General features: G+C 37.0%; 1 protein-coding gene across 12 annotated transcripts in view; it reads left to right on the top strand.

The window, feature by feature from the left end:
- The window catches only part of CCDC146 (coiled-coil domain containing 146), a 251,767-nt gene that overhangs the window by 37,962 nt on the left and 197,273 nt on the right, over positions 1 to 16,532 (top strand). For 7 of the 12 annotated variants that reach the window (XM_077997119.1, XM_015134198.3, XM_077997121.1 and 4 more), the window contains exon 2: positions 4,032 to 4,198. The exons of the other annotated variants lie outside the window; for them this stretch is intronic. In XM_077997119.1, coding sequence (XP_077853245.1) covers positions 4,043 to 4,198 — 156 coding nt within the window. In that variant the 5' untranslated portion in view covers positions 4,032 to 4,042. The remainder of the gene's footprint in view (positions 1 to 4,031; positions 4,199 to 16,532) is intronic. 12 annotated transcript variants of the gene reach the window in all.

The raw sequence follows: 16,532 nt of genomic DNA, 5'->3' as shown, positions 1-16,532 counted from the left end.
CCATTCCTTCTGAAACTATTCCAATCAATAGAAAAAGAGGGAATCCTCCCTAACTCATTTTATGAGGCCAACATCATCCTGATACCAAAGCCTGGCAGAGACACAACAAAAAAAGAGAATTTTGGACCAATATCCCTGATGAACATCGATGCAAAAATCCTCAATAAAATACTGGCAAACCGGATTCAGCAACACATCAAAAAGCTTATCCACCATGATCAAGTGGGCTTCATTCCTGGGATGCAAGGCTCGTTCAACATTCGCAAATCAATAAACATAATCCAGCATATAAACAGAACCAAAGACAAGAACCACATGATTATCTCAATAGATGCAGAAAAGGCTTTTGACAAAATTCAACAGCCCTTCATGCTAAAAACGCTCAATAAATTCAGTATTGATGGAACGTACTTCAAAATAATAAGAGCTATTTATGACAAACCCACAGCCAATATCATACTGAATGGGCAAAAACTGGAAAAATTCCCTTTGAAAACTGGCACAAGACAGGGATGCCCTCTCTCACCACTCTTATTCAACATAGTGTTGGAAGTTCTGGCTAGGGCAATTAGGCAAGAGAAAGAAAGAAAGTGTATTCAGTTAGGAAAAGAAGAAGTCAAACTGTCCCTGTTTGCAGATGACATGATTGTATATTTAGAAAACCCCATTGTCTCAGCCCAAAATCTCCTTAAGCTGATAAGCAACTTCAGCAAAGTCTCAGGATACAAAATTAATGTGCAAAAATCACAAGCATTCTTATACACCAGTAACAGACAAACAGAGAGCCAAATCAGGAATGAACTTCCATTCACAATTGCTTCAAAGAGAATAAAATACCTAGGAATCCAACTTACAAGGGATGTAAAGGACCTCTTCAAGGAGAACTACAAACCACTGCTCAGTGAAATAAAAGAGGACACAAACAAATGGAAGAACATACCATGCTCATGGATAGGAAGAATCAATATAGTGAAAATGGCCATACTGCCCAAGGTAATTTATAGATTCAATGCCATCCCCATCAAGCTACCAATGAGTTTCTTCACAGAATTGGAAAAAACTGCTTTAAAGTTCATATGGAACCAAAAAAGAGCCCGCATCTCCAAGATAATCCTAAGTCAAAAGAACAAAGCTGGAGGCATCACGCTACCTGACTTCAAACTATACTACAAGGCTACAGTAACCAAAACAGCATGGTACTGGTACCAAAACAGAGATATAGACCAATGGAACAGAACAGAGTCCTCAGAAATAATACCACACATCTACAGCCATCTGATCTTTGACAAACCTGAGAGAAACAAGAAATGGGGAAAGGATTCCCTATTTAATAAATGGTGCTGCGAAAATTGGCTAGCCATAAGTAGAAAGCTGAAACTGGATCCTTTCCTTACTCCTTATACGAAAATTAATTCAAGATGGATTAGAGACTTAAATGTTAGACCTAATACCATAAAAATCCTAGAGGAAAACCTAGGTAGTACCATTCAGGACATAGGCATGGGCAAAGACTTCATGTCTAAAACACCTAAAGCAACGGCAGCAAAAGCCAAAATTGACAAATGGGATCTCATTAAACTAAAGAGCTTCTGCACAGCAAAAGAAACTACCATCAGAGTGAACAGGCAACCTACAGAATGGGAGAAAATTTTTGCAATCTACTCATCTGACAAAGGGCTAATATCCAGAACCTACAAAGAACTCAAACAAATTTACAAGAAAAAAACAAACAACCCCATCAAAAAGTGGGCAAAGGATATGAACAGACATTTCTCAAAAGAAGACATTTATATAGCCAACAGACACATGAAAAAATGCTCATCATCACTGGCCATCAGAGAAAATCAAATCAAAACCACAATGAGATACCATCTCACACCAGTTAGAATGGCGATCATTAAAAAGTCAGGAAACAACAGGTGCTGGAGAGGATGTGGAGAAATAGGAACACTTTTACACTGTTGGTGGGATTGTAAACTAGTTCAACCATTATGGAAAACAGTATGGCGATTCCTCAAGGATCTAGAACTAGATGTACCATATGACCCAGCCATCCCATTATTGGGTATATACCCAAAGGATTATAAATTATGCTGCTATAAAGACACATGCACACGTATGTTTATTGCAGCACTATTCACAATAGCAAAGACTTGGAATCAACCCAAATGTCCATCAGTGACAGATTGGATTAAGAAAATGTGGCACATATATACCATGGAATACTATGCAGCCATCAAAAAGGATGAGTTTGTGTCCTTTGTAGGGACATGGATGCAGCTGGAAACCATCATTCTTAGCAAACTATCACAAGAACAGAAAACCAAACACCACATGTTCTCACTCATAGGTGGGAACTGAACAATGAGATCACTTGGACTCAGGAAGGGGAACATCACACACCGGGGCCTATCATGGGGAGGGGGGCGGGGGGAGGGATTGCATTGGGAGTTATACCTGATGTAAATGACGAGTTGATGGGTGCAGCACACCAACATGGCACAAGTATACATATGTAACAAACCTGCACGTTATGCACATGTACCCTACAACTTAAAGTATAATAATAATAAATAAATTTTTAAAAAAATGAATGTTGAATAAATTTACATTTAAAATTAAATTCACAGAGGAAGCTGGTTTTTAGAAAGAGTTAAATCTTTTTAGAAACTTGTTCTATAAGAATCATCAGCTCAAACGGTTATATTTTGAAATGATTTATCAGAAATTTATCTAAATGTTATCACAGCCTATAAATATTCTTATAAACTTCAGTGAAAGATACATGAGCAGGAAGATTCTTCTCAAATTAAAAATTGCCAAAAATTATGTATGATCTTGCATTTCCCAAGAGCAACTCACATCACTTTCAGTTTGATCAATTAAAAATGAAATTACAATGAGTATAAATTTTGATGATCTCGTAAATTAATTTGCAGAAAAGTGAGCCAGAAAAATCTTATGATCAATCAAGATATTATTGTTATTTTATTATATAAAATTGTGACATCAAAAATGTTTTCTTAGGATTCATTGCTATTCACTTAGTTTTTGTTGCTATTCGTGTATTGCTATTACCCCATCACATTTTATAAGTAATAAAATATTTTTAAAGGGAAGACTTTTTATGTATTAGTAACTTTCAGAGGACATTTTTCTGACATTTTGACAAGGAATCCCACATTTGTTTTTTTGTACTGGGTCCTGCAAATTATGTAGGTCACCCTGCCAATATGATTTGAGGAAGAAAAATTTCTGAAGCTGGTGTTAGCAGTTGCCCACAGCAATTACAGAAGAACCTCAGTTTTGCTCCTGTGGGACTTCGGTTTTGGACAAACTAACTTTCCAATAAGGAGTGAATGAATTATTGTTACTGCGTTGATTTAGTATTAAGCATTTTATTTCTGAAAATTCAAGTAAACTTTTGCAATTGTAATATTCTTTGAACATTAGAAGAAGAGCAGAACTTGTTTGTCCCATTGGCAATTATTTTTAGCACACATTCTAAGTATGTTATTTGTGAGGTGTTGAAGGTAAATGGGTAAATAAGAATATAATTTCTGTTCTAAGAAGTCCAATAAGGTAGACAATATGAAAAATAGTAAATTACAATACAGTATTTTAAGCACTTTTCTACAGAAATATGTACAAGGTATAGATTATAGAGGTATCAGAAAGCACACTTTGCTTTCTGATAATAGGATAGCTGGAGAGGTTTCTGACTTCTTGTTGCATAAATGTCTAGGCTGATATTGACTTGCATTCTCATTATAATTCGTATATATTTTATTTTCCAATTATTGCAACAGTAGCATACTTTTAAAAATAAGAATGATTGATTTGAATGCAACAGTAGAGAGTATCTTTGCAAAAAAGCAGTCTTTTACAATGAGATTATAGTTTCCTGATTTGTAGTTTCATTGAAGAATAGCTTATTCCAGTTTTTTGCTTATTTTTATTATTTTCCATTAATTTTACTTTATAAGTGAAGACACTCCTAAATAGCCACATATGGATTAATTTTATTTTAGAATCGTGAAAAATGGAAGACAGTAGCACAGACACAGAAAAAGAAGAGGAAGAGGAGAAAGATGAAAAGGATCAAGAGCCCATTTATGCCATAGTGCCCACAATTAACATTCAAGATGAGCGGTTTGTTGATTTATCTGAAACTCCAGCTTTCATTTTTCTGCATGAGGTATATTTTTCTTTATACGTTACTGCAGTAAAACCCAACTCAACATGTACTTAAAAATTCAAATGAAGCCAATATCATTATCAAAATTCTTTATTACATATATCCTGTAGGTGATATTTACAACTTGATACACTAAAACAAAATCGTCCCTGCCTTTTCTTCCAAAAATTTATCATGTAATTCTGAGCCAATGCAGTAGTGTAGGTTCTGATACTTTCATAGCGTAAGTATTAGCATATATATTCAGTCAGTTACATACATTTCTTGGGTTGGTACCTGAAACGAAGATTTCTTTTATTATTGCATATACTACATTTACTTCCATACAATGAAAAGATCTTGTCATATGATAGAAAGAATATATATTTACCTAACTAACTATAGTTACTGCAATGGAGCACTGAAATCTGCTGTTTTCTATCAGCAAATAAGCAAAAAGGGGAATATGATGAATTATATATTCTCATTATGTGAACTTTAAAAAGCAAGATGAACGTTTAGAAAATACCCATATATGGGGAGGGTTTTTTTTGTTTTTTTTTTTAAGTAATGGCTGACTACATATTCAACTGTTACCTGGTCATGCCTGACAGCTATACTTTAGAAAATGATTTAAAGGACATTGGAATTTCAGATGACAAACTTTATATAACTGAATCATTCTAAGAAATTTGATAATCATAGTAAAAAATAAGTTTAAAAAGTCTTAAAGCAAAAACAGAATCTATTCAAAACCGAGAAGCAAAACCAAATTGGAACAGAATGCAATAAAAAAGTAATTTTTAAAATAATAGTGTTATGGCCCGTAATCCATAACACTATTATTTTAAAATAATCCCACTATTTATTATTTTAAAATAATAGTGCTGTAATCCCAGCACTTTGGGACCCTGAGGCGGGTGGATCACGAGGTCAGATCGAGACCATTCTGGCTAACACAGTGAAACCCCGTCTCTAGTAAAAATACAAAAAATGTGTGGGCTGGGTGGCTGGCACCTGTAATCCCAGCTACTTAGTAGGCTGAGGCAGGAGAATGGCATGAACCTGGAAGGCAGAGCTTGCAGTGAGCCGAAATAGCACCACTGCACTCCAGCCTGAGTGACAGAACAAGACTCCATCTCAAAAAAAAAAAAAAAAAAAAAAAAAAAAATTGTGTTATATATGTGTGTACAGGATCTAAATTGCTAAAGTGTTCACTTTTTCTACAGTTTTGACTTTTTCTTTTATTTTGACATAATTTCAGATATACAGGACCGTTGCAAGAATAGTGCAAAGAATTTCCATAGTTACTTTGGAACTTAAACCCAGATTTCTCAGATGTTAACATCTTACCACATTTGCTTTATCCTTTTCTTTCTATCTTCTTGTTCTCTCAACCTCTCTCTTTCTCTCTCTCTGAAGACACGATGCCCCTTTACATCTAAATGCATGACTGTGTTTCCTAAAAATATATTCATTCTCTTAATCATAGTACAATAATATCAGGAAATTAACACTGATATAATACCATTTTCTAATCTACATACCTTATTCAGGTCTTGCCAGTTGTCCCAATAATGTTCTTTATAGCAAAAGAAAATTCCAGATTATGTATTGCATTCAGTAGTCATCTCTTTAGTCTCCTTTAATCTGAAACAATTCTTCAAGATTTCTTTAGTTTTCATGATATTGATACTTTGAAGAGAAGAGGTTGTTTATTTTGTGATTTTTTTTTCAATTTGGATTTTTCCCATTTTCTCATTATTAGATTCAAGTTATGTATTTTTGGTGAAAATATAAAGACACAATGTTGTATTCTTCTCAAGTATCTTCTACCGGGAACACATGATGTGCCTTGTCCCACTGCTAGACTTGTTCATCTTGATCACTTGGTTATGGTGGTGACTTCCAGATTTCTCTTTTATTTATTTATTTTTCTGTTTGAAATTAATAAGCACCTCAAGAAGAGATACTCTGAGACTATGTAGTTGTCTTACTCCTCTTAACATTTTCACCTACTAGCTTGGGATTTATTGGTGATACTTACCCAAATCAACTTTTGTTATGATGGTTGTCAAATGGTGATTTTCTAATTCCATCATTTCTTCTATATTTGTTAGGTGGCTTTCTACTATGAGGAAGAACTTTCTCTTCTTTCCTTATTTTTTCATCTGTTTATCAGTGTGGACTTATGGTTTCTCACTGTCATTCCTTTTCATGCTCTGATTGTCCCACATTTGGCCAGTGTACACCCTTCAGGTAGGCTTACTTGTCCTTCTGATATGCTCCTGTGATTCCTTCTGCACTTCCTTTCTGGCACAAGAATGTGTTCTGGGCTCATCTTGTATTTTCTTTGCTCCAGTCATTTCTTCGAGGATCCCTAGTTCCTTTTACTGGAGAATGATATTTGGAAACTAAGATATTAATGCTGAGTATGGTCATTGCTCCTAGAATGTCATAGCTTCTAGCCCCTGTCAGTGGACAGAGCTAGAAAATAGATTTATGAATATTTATATCCACACAAATTTAAATCCATTTCTACATCTATCTTTATATATTTTTAAATCTTTTATTTGAGATACAGGGCATACATGTGCAGGTTTGGTACATGGGCATATTGCATTCAGGTGGTAAGCATAGTACCCGGTAGGTAGTTTTTCAACCCATACTCCCCTTCCTCCCTCCACTCTCTAGTAGTCTGCAGTGTCTGTTATTCTCATGTTTATATCCATGTGTGCTCAATGTATAGCTCCTACTTATAAATGAGAATATGCAGTGTCTGGTTTTCTTTTCCTGCATTAATTCACTCAGGATTATGGTCTCCAGCTCCTTCTATGTCTCTGTGAAGGACATGATTTCATCCTCCTATATGGTTGCATAGTATTCTGTGGTGTATATATATATATAAAAAACACACTTTCTTTATCCAATCCACCACTGATGGGCAGCTAGATTAATTCCACATCTTTGTTATTAATAGTGTGGTGATGAATGAATGTATGAGTGCATGTGTCTTTTTGGTATAACGATCTATTTTCCTTTGGTTTTATACCCAGTAATGGGATTGCTGGGTTGAATGGTAGCTCTAAGTTATTTGAGAAATCTCCAAACTGCTTTCCACAGTGGCTGAACTAAACTAAAGAGCCTCTTCACAGTAAAAGAAACTATCAACAGAGTAAACAGACTATAGAATGGGAGAAAATATTTGCAAACTATGCATCTGACAAAGGTCTGATATCTGGAATCTATAAGGAACTTAGACAAATCAACAAGCAAAAAACAAATAACCCCATTTAAAAAAAGGACAAAGGACATGGATAGACATTTCTTAAAAGAAGACATACATGTGGCCAACAAAAGTAGGAAAAAATGCTCAGCATCACTATCAGAGGAACACAAGTCAAAACCACAATGAGATATTATCTCACACCGGTCAAAATGGCTATTATTAAAAAGTCAAAAACAACGGATGCTGGCAAGGCTATGGAGAAAAAGAAATGCTTATCTTTATATTTTTAAAACCATGATTTCCTTCCTCTAATCTTAATATTTCAAGTGAAGGGTTCACATTTCTGTTAAAATCCATCATATGTCCAACTTTGCATTAGGATTTCTACTTCACCACTACCTTTAATAATCAAATCAAAAATAAGGCTAAACTTGTGTCATAAATTTGTTTGATACAGCAGTAGCTACCAAAGACATTGAATCAACATACACTTATGATATAAACTCATGCATTCTTAGGTCTGACATAAGTTGTTTGAAACCCAATCATACCCAATCTTTGTACTAGTTAAAATAACTCATCCCCACGTGGTTGAGATATAGCCCACTTGTTTCTCATCCTGCTAATCCCAAACCCAAAACACCCCACAGCTGCTAACCATAATAAACTTAATGGTCAACACCAGAGTCATATAAATAAGTTTCCCCCTTCTGGCGTGTTTTCCTTAAATCAGCCAATCCACAACTCCTGTGAGAAGACCAGAGTGATAATACCCATATACCTTAATAAAGGTGAGTTTCCACAGCTGCTCTCTCACTCCCCACCCACTGCTGAGCTCCCTGCCACCTCCAGACTTATCTGCGCTCCCCATCAGCACCCCTAAGCTGTCAGATCTGTAAGTAAAAAATTTCTTCTGTTTCATGCGTTTGATTTCACCTTTTCATTGTTGTCATTGTGTCTCACATGACTGACACACAGGAACCTGACGCCCTGTCCATCAGGGCTCTTCTAAAGAGCAGCTATCTTGGCTTATGGCCACTCTTCACAGAGAGACCTTAAGACCAATTTATAAAGCCATAACAGTAAAAATCACAACAACTTGAGTTTATTTGTAGCAAAAGTTATGCTAATAGTAAAAATTATCTTCAAGGTTTTCTAAGCTAAAGATAAAGGTTTGTTTTGCAAAATTAACTTAGGATAACTTCTCATGCATATTGATCCTCAATCTAACAATTTAATAAATATTTCAAGAATCTCTCAATATACATGGATGCACAAATTATAGTTATTAATTGCTGGGTATAACAGGCCTCTGATAATTATATCCAAGAGCTTTCAATAATAGTTTCAAACAACTGTGCTACCTACCCTTTTGGGTAGTATTAATATCAGCAATTTTACTGCCTGAGAACTCCTCAAACAAGCGATAAATTGCAAACTTTGGGAATATTCAGAATTATTGGCTTCAGAAAACTTTATTTCCATAACACCACCACTAAGATATTGTTCTTAATTGGCATCTGTAGCTTTATAATCCTTTTAGGATTCTTCGAAAATCCATGGGTCTCACAAGTTTTTAACCTACTGTGTGTAACCTACTTTGTCTTCCTTCAGTTGTCTTTGTCCTCTAACCTACTTTGTCTTCCTTCGGTTGTCTAAACAGAAACTGTATCTGCAAAAATGGCAAAAATGCAGATGACGACTGAAGGAAAGCAGTCAGAAATCCACTTCCAAGGGTCCAGGTGCTTGGCATAACATTGGAAAACGCAGAAGCTGCTTACAGCATTCGTTACTAATGCTATTTGCACAGTTGGCCCAGGCCTGCCAAGTTGCCATGCATGGGTGTCATGCTCTCGTCTCATATTGCCTGAAGAATGTGTTCAGTAAGACAGTCACAGGCCTCTGCAATTTATACCCAAACTACTTTTACAATGTAGTCATTCACTTAGATTCTCGGGATCTACTCTTTGTTGTTCCCCTTATCAGGGACTTTCCCACATTTAGAAAGAATAACTTCAGATGTCTAAGGAAACTGGCATAAATTCAAAATACATGATGGAAGATCATGGCTATCCACCAATCTGCCTAGTCACATTGCCTCCATTGCTTTTAAAGCTATGCCATTCATACTAAAACACCAAACAAAATGCTTGCATAGACTGCACTTTGCAACCCCCGAGTCTGTTCCTAACCTTTGAGATCCTGGCTCAAATCTCATGTCCTTCAAGGAACTGCCTGAGTAGCCAGCTCACAGGGGTTTCTCCAACCTCTCAACTCTTCCCACATCACTTGGGGCTTAGTTATTAACAGATATTTATTGACTAATCGTCATAAAATATTTTGCATAGAAAATGTAGAGTCCCATTGAGAATACATGGACACAGAGAGGGGAACAACACACACCAGGGCCTGTTGGAGGGTTGGGGGCTTAGGGGAGGGAAATTAGAGGGTAGGTCAATAAGTGCAGCAAACCACCATGGCACACATAGACCTATGGAACAAACCTGCATGTTCTGCACACGTATCCCTTTATTTTTAAGAAGAAAAAGAAAATTTTAGAGTTCCCCACTGACATTATGATCACATTAAGCAGTAAGACCTAACAGGGCAGGAACTACACTGTGTTAATTCACTCCTTGGGATGAATGTTCAAAGTGATGCTTGGGACTGGGCGCAGTGGCTCATGCCTGTAATCCAGCACTTTGGGAGGCCGAGGTGAGCAAATCACCTGAGGTCAGGAGTTCCAGACCAGCCTGGCCAACATTGGCGAAACCCCGTCTCTACTACAAATACAAAAATTAACCAGGTGTGGTGGTGCATGCCTGTAATCCCAGCTACTCAGGAGGCTGAGGCAGGAGAATTGCTTGAACCTGGGAGGCGGAGGTTGCAGTGAGCCGGGATCACATCATTGCACTCCAGCCTAGACAACAAGAGTGAAACTATGTCTCAAAAAAAAAAAAAGGGTGATTAAGTGATGCTTGGAAACCAAGCCACACAACTCCCATCTGTGTGGGTTAATGTGGGACACCTGCTTCCCAAATTGGCCAGTGCTGCCTAACTATGAGGGCTGGTACTCCAGACGTTTTTTGTCCTACTGAGTATTTAATCCTGTCCCATTTTCTTTATATTGTTAATTTTTTTGTTACGGTATAACATATAGAGTAAACCTCACAAATATTAAGTGTACAGGCCAGGTTTATTTTTTATTTTTATTTTTATTTTTTGAGACGGAGGCTTGCTCTGTTGCCCAGACTGGAGCGCAGTGGCGCTATCTCGGCTCACTGCAAACTCCGCCTTCCGGGTTCACGCCATTCTCCTGCCTCAGCCTCCCGAGTAGCTGGGACTACAGGCGCCCGCCTCCACGCCCGGCTAATTTTTTGTATTTTTAGTAGAGACGGGGTTTCACTGTGTCAGCCAGGATGGTCTCAGTCTCCTGACCTCGTAATCCGCCCGCCTCGGCCTCCCAAAGTGCTGGGATTACAGGCGTGAGCCATGGCGCCTGGCCAGATCAGATTTTTCACATTTGCCTATAACCAACATGTCCATAACTGAATTTATCATTCTTCTCCCAATCATCTATGTTCTTTGTCAGTTTGAGAGTTAAATATCTCCTTTAAATATGTATCTCATTGATTTAACTCTTCTCCCACCATATTCTCAGTCTGATCAGGATCTACTTTCAGGAACCTGAGGTCTCCTTTGAGACCTTCCCGGTCTTTGCTCCCACCCAAGATAACCACTATATTGGCTTATATATTAGTTTGCCTCTTCTTGAACATCATATAAATGGAGTCATATAGTATGTTTTTCTTTGTGTCTGGCTGTTTTTGCTCACTTTTATAGTTGTGAGATTCATTAATAGCATTATGTGAGGCAGTAATTCCATTCTTTTTTTTATTGCTTCTTAGTGTCCTGATGATATAGGACAGTCAAGCCCCCAAATTGAGGCTTAGCTTGGGAGGATTGTTGGTTCTTGGCTTCAACCATGTAGAATTCAAGGGCAAGCTGGTGGTGTTAAACAGCAGCTTTTATTGAAGTGGCAGTGAACTGCAGCAGAGAGGTTCTGATCCTTGTGGAGCAGGGCTACCCCATAGGCAGTGTATCTGGAATAGCAGCTCAGAGGCAGTTCTGCACTCATATTTATAATCCACTTTTAATTAGATGCAAATGAAGGACTGGTTTATGCAGAAATCTCTAGAATGAGGGTGGTAATTTGCAGGTTGTCGAGTTGATGCCATGGAAAGGGGCAGTAACTTCCCGGTGTTACCATGGCAATGGTAAACCGACATGGCACACTGGTGAATGTGTCTAATGGGGGAGGTGCTTCTGCCTCAGACCTGTTTTAGCTAGTCCTCAATTTGGTGTGAGGTCCAAGCCCCGCCTCCGAAGTCGAGTTCTGCCTCCTACCTCACTACTATGTAAATATACCCTAATTTGTTGATTCATTCTATTTTGTTTACAAAAGTATTCCTGTTTTGAAGATTATGAATAAGATTCTGTGATCATTCTTATGCAGGCCTTGTACTTAAGAATGAACTTGTCTTGGGTGTATACACAGGAGTGGGGTTACTCTGTCATAGTTTAGGTTATGCAACTTTAGTAAAGACCTTCAATCAGTTTTTCCAAAGAGGCTGAACCAGCATACACTCGGATGGGTATTTTGTTAGATGCTCTCACACGTCCAGGGTTAATATAAGTGATAGCTTTCATGGTATTCTCTAGTTAGGATGTCTACTTCTATCTGTGTGTGCTTACGTAAATGTGACCTCAGTTGTCATGGGTCAGTGTGTCTGATGTTGAACTTTTCCAAGACTTGGAGTCTGTAAAATCATTTTTGTCTTAATGCTATGAGTCAAAATCAAAACATTATATTATTTCGCCTAAGCGAAATAATTGGCTCTTTGCTTTTTACCAAGAACCAGGCATTTCCTCCCTTCATTTCCTGAAAATAATTCTTGTGCCAATCATTGTTAAGTAAGTCTTTGACCTGACTTAGCCAAGGGGTGGAGAAAAGGAGGCATAGGAGCATTGCATTTGGGAGGCATAAAAGGGAGAGCCAACATTGTAGGGAAACACCAAGAAAGTAAAACTATGAATCAAAATAGAATACGAAACTAAAAGTAGAGTGTGGAGGTATACAGATCATCATGGGCAGTGACGAAGATGGATTAAGTTTGTTGATATATAACCTTTTCACGAAAACATGTTATATATAAAACTATGAACTGTTGTACTTCTTACAAAATATGTAATGGCAGCATTTGTGTCCAAGTTTCAGTTGCATATCAGATTTGATGAGTATTAAGATGTCAAGAACCTTGTGAACAATAATTTTGGACATTAAGTCAATCTATTTAAAAGATAAAAGATACAGCATTCACTATGTGCCAGGCACTGTGCTAGATGTTTATAATTATTATTGCTAAAGCTACTGAAATTAAATTCATCCCTTCAACTCCTCCTTGGTTTTGAGCACCTCCTGTGTGCTGGATTGTGTTAGATACCATGAGAATTTATGGACATAAAGCATAAAAAGGTTCCTATTCTTTAGAAGCATTATTTGTGAACAAGAAGATTGAAATATTAAATGTCAACAAAAGACATATGATTGTGGACCCAGAAGATACAAGTAGTGTTACCAGAAGCTTGATCGCTGTGGGATGAGATGGTCTAGAAAGATTTTTAGGGCAGTAAGACATGAAAGGGGATATTTTATCCACATACACAGGGTCCACTATGAATCTGGTTTTTTTTTGTCCATACCCATATATGCACATACTTGGAATATCTTCATGTAGATGACCCCAAAGTACCTCAAACTAAACATACTCACAACTAAATCCATTATCCTTCTCCCAAACCTAACTCTGCTCCTCGGTTCTGTCAGTTGGTTCTCTGTTAATATCTCTTGAATTTGTGTTTCTCCATTCCTACCACCTCACCAGTTAGAATGCCATTTCGTGATGAAGATGTGAAGAGAGACTGCACAGTGGCAGTGGCAATGAGGAAAAAGGAGTGAATACATTTAGGAGAGATATTAGGGAAGTAAAAAAGACTTAGTGTCTTTTAGACTGATATAGACTTAGTGTCTATATACTTAGTGTCTGAGTGGATGGAATGGGTGAGAAAAAGAATCTAAATTGATGCTTGGCATTCTGATTTAGGAAATCAGCCAAATTATGGCACCATACATGAGAGTTCAGAAGAAGCAACAGGTCTGAAGGGAATGTCCAGTACGTGGATCTGAGCTTATGGGGCACGTCTCTGGCTACAGGTGTAGACACAGTAGGTTCTTGATATAGTATTCAGAATGCGTTCTGAAAGACTTGCAGCTTGATACCTATGTATATTTAACAACACAGTCTACTACTGTATTTAAAAAAAGATGCTGCCATTGTTTACCTAATTTCATACTTGTAAAATTATCTTTTTTACAAGGATATTCACATTTTCAAAAGATGCTTTATTTTCTATATATTTTGTTCTCTTAAGGCTGGTACTAGGTAAATAAATGCTGGATTTTTTAAATAATTGTTTTTGAGATAAGGTCTGTCTGTGTTGCCCAGACTGAAGTGCAGTGACAGAATCTCAGCTCACTGCAACCTCTACCTTCTGTGCTCAAGCAATCCTCCCACCTCAGCCTCTGGAGTAGCTGGTACCACAGGCACATAACACCAGGCCTGGCTAATTTTCATATTTTATGTAGAGATAGGGTTTCACCATGTTGTCCAGGCTGGTCTCAAACTCCTAGGCTCAAGTGATCTACCCACCTTGGCCTCTCAAAATGCTGGGATTACAGGTGTGAACCCCTGCACCTGGCCTAAAATTTTAATTACTGAAAGTATTGGTGCTCTGCTGATAAATTAATAAAAGCTTAATTTATTTTGTAGGTTGGACTTTCTATAGAGTTACTAATGAGCTTCTTGAGATAATGCCTAATGATATTTCAAAAATTTTTTAAGGAATTAAATATTTTCTATTTTTTTATACCTTATTTAACTGGTTACAAAGATGAAAAGATAAGAACCCCACCCTCAAGGAGCTTACGAAGTAGTTTCAAGTATGTAAATTTACTTTTCAGAATGATTTTGTAATAGGAGTTTTGAGATATTGCTATTTCCATCTTAAAGATTCTGGAAGATTGAGACTGCCCTGGGTTACACATCTGGTTGGAATTTGGAACCCAATCTTCCATTTCCTGCTTTAGCACACATTTCACTTGACATTGTTCACTTGACATTCACACATTTAAACACTGCTATTTTAGGCTTTACAATTTGACTTTTAAAGTAGACTGTGTATGAAAACAAAGATAAATATGTAACACTCTGTTTAAATATTTCTAGTATGTTTCCCATCCTCTCCTTAGTTATCACCCCTCACTAACAGCTGTACTTATAGGCTGTGCTTTAAAAAATGACTAAGTTTATTTTATAAACCTTCCTGCAAATCTTGCTATTATTGGCATGTTTTCACTTTTCCTTCAGACATCCAGGCACCCTTGCAAGAATAATTTTTCAAGATTTTCTTTGGCTGTCAAGAATCTTTAAAGAGACGGATAGTTTATTGAACAGTACAGATAAGTTCTATTGTTCCCATATTTTTGTTATTATTGTTTTTACTCTGACAGTGGGGTGGAAATTTAAAAATCTTTCCAGTATGGAAGAAGACCTTGTAATGCACTTAAATATTTGAGATACCAACATACCTTAAATCCATTTACAAAGATTTAATATTGATGCTAAGATTATAAGAATACAGGCCATATTCCATTTTCCTAAGTAGACTAATACCCCTCAATTCAGTTAAATTGCACACTGCAGAAGCAGTCAGGGTAAGAGGAAAGAAGGCACTGTGTTAGGGTGTCCTCCTCTTGGCACCTTTAAAATGATAAACGTGGAGATTGATTTTGGCCAGGAATCTGGGGTATTGTCAGAACAACTCTATTTGAACAAGCTGTGCTTAGCGGTAAGAGGGAGTCAGAAGGGTGCTGAAAATCGGGCACAGAGAAGAAGAAAGATAAAGAAAAATTGGTCCTTTACCTCCTCACAAACAATCTGTGAGATTATCTTCCTTTACTCATTCTGAAAAATCTTTCCTGAGCGTCTACAATATGCCTGACCCAAAGCTAGGAATGGGAGGAAAACGCAGCACTGGCCCTACCCTCAGTGGCCCATCTGTCCCTCTGTTTGTGTGGTTTATTTGCCTCTCATTTCCTTTATCCTTTTCTAGTTCTTTACTGACATAATGAGATCCTAGTTTGTATGTGTATGTGCATGTTTGTTTAATTATATAGTTAATACAGTTTTAATCACCTCTTTATTTTTCATTGTTTACCACTGTTGTAGCAACTTGATTAAATATTAAAAAATAATAATCTAAACTTTGATACTGGCTTTTTAAATAGTCACTGACCAGATGTTGCTCTTCAAAATAAATATTAGGAGAAATAATAGTATTTTTTCCTTTGAGAGAAGGTTGGCTTCGGAAAGCTCGTGGCTCTTAGTAGTGAATGTGCATCTTGCAAAACAGTGCCTTTAGTAATGCAATCACTATTTTAATACATTGGGGACTAAAGATGGAAGCTTAAGGATTAAAATAAAATACCTTTTTCAACAAAAAGAAGTATTAATATATAGGTAGACAGAGAGAGGGTACTGTTGTCTGTTGGGTAGATTCCTTGGCAAATCAACAGAAGGGAGTAGGACTGGGAATTTGTCCATCTGGTAACCAGACTTACAGGTAAATCAGTTAAATGAGTTAGCAGTAGTCAACCCAGAAAAGTTAGCTAAGACAAGGCAATTACTAAAGTGTTCATTAGGCAAGCAAGATTAGGTTCTCAATGGTCAAGCAGTGAGATGCAAGCCAGACTGGGAAGTTAAGGAACAGAGTATCAGGGAATCATAATAAAATTGTAATAAAATTTGTTCAGCCATGGGGCTAGTTTTATTTATATAAAGCTATTTTAATATATAAAATATATACATAGTACAAAATCCAGAAGGTGCAGAATAGTAAACAGTGAAAAGTCAGCCTTCCACCCCATTCTACGATCTAAACTGCCCCTCCCAAAAGGCAACCATAATTAGCAATCTTTTATATAGCCTTATAGAACATCTATGCATA

This window comes from Macaca mulatta, chromosome 3 (assembly GCF_049350105.2).
Source record: "Macaca mulatta isolate MMU2019108-1 chromosome 3, T2T-MMU8v2.0, whole genome shotgun sequence".
NCBI classification, from domain to species: Eukaryota; Metazoa; Chordata; class Mammalia; order Primates; family Cercopithecidae; genus Macaca; species Macaca mulatta.
Note: the sequence above shows the minus strand (reverse complement) of the source record. Positions and strands in the feature narration are given on the sequence as shown.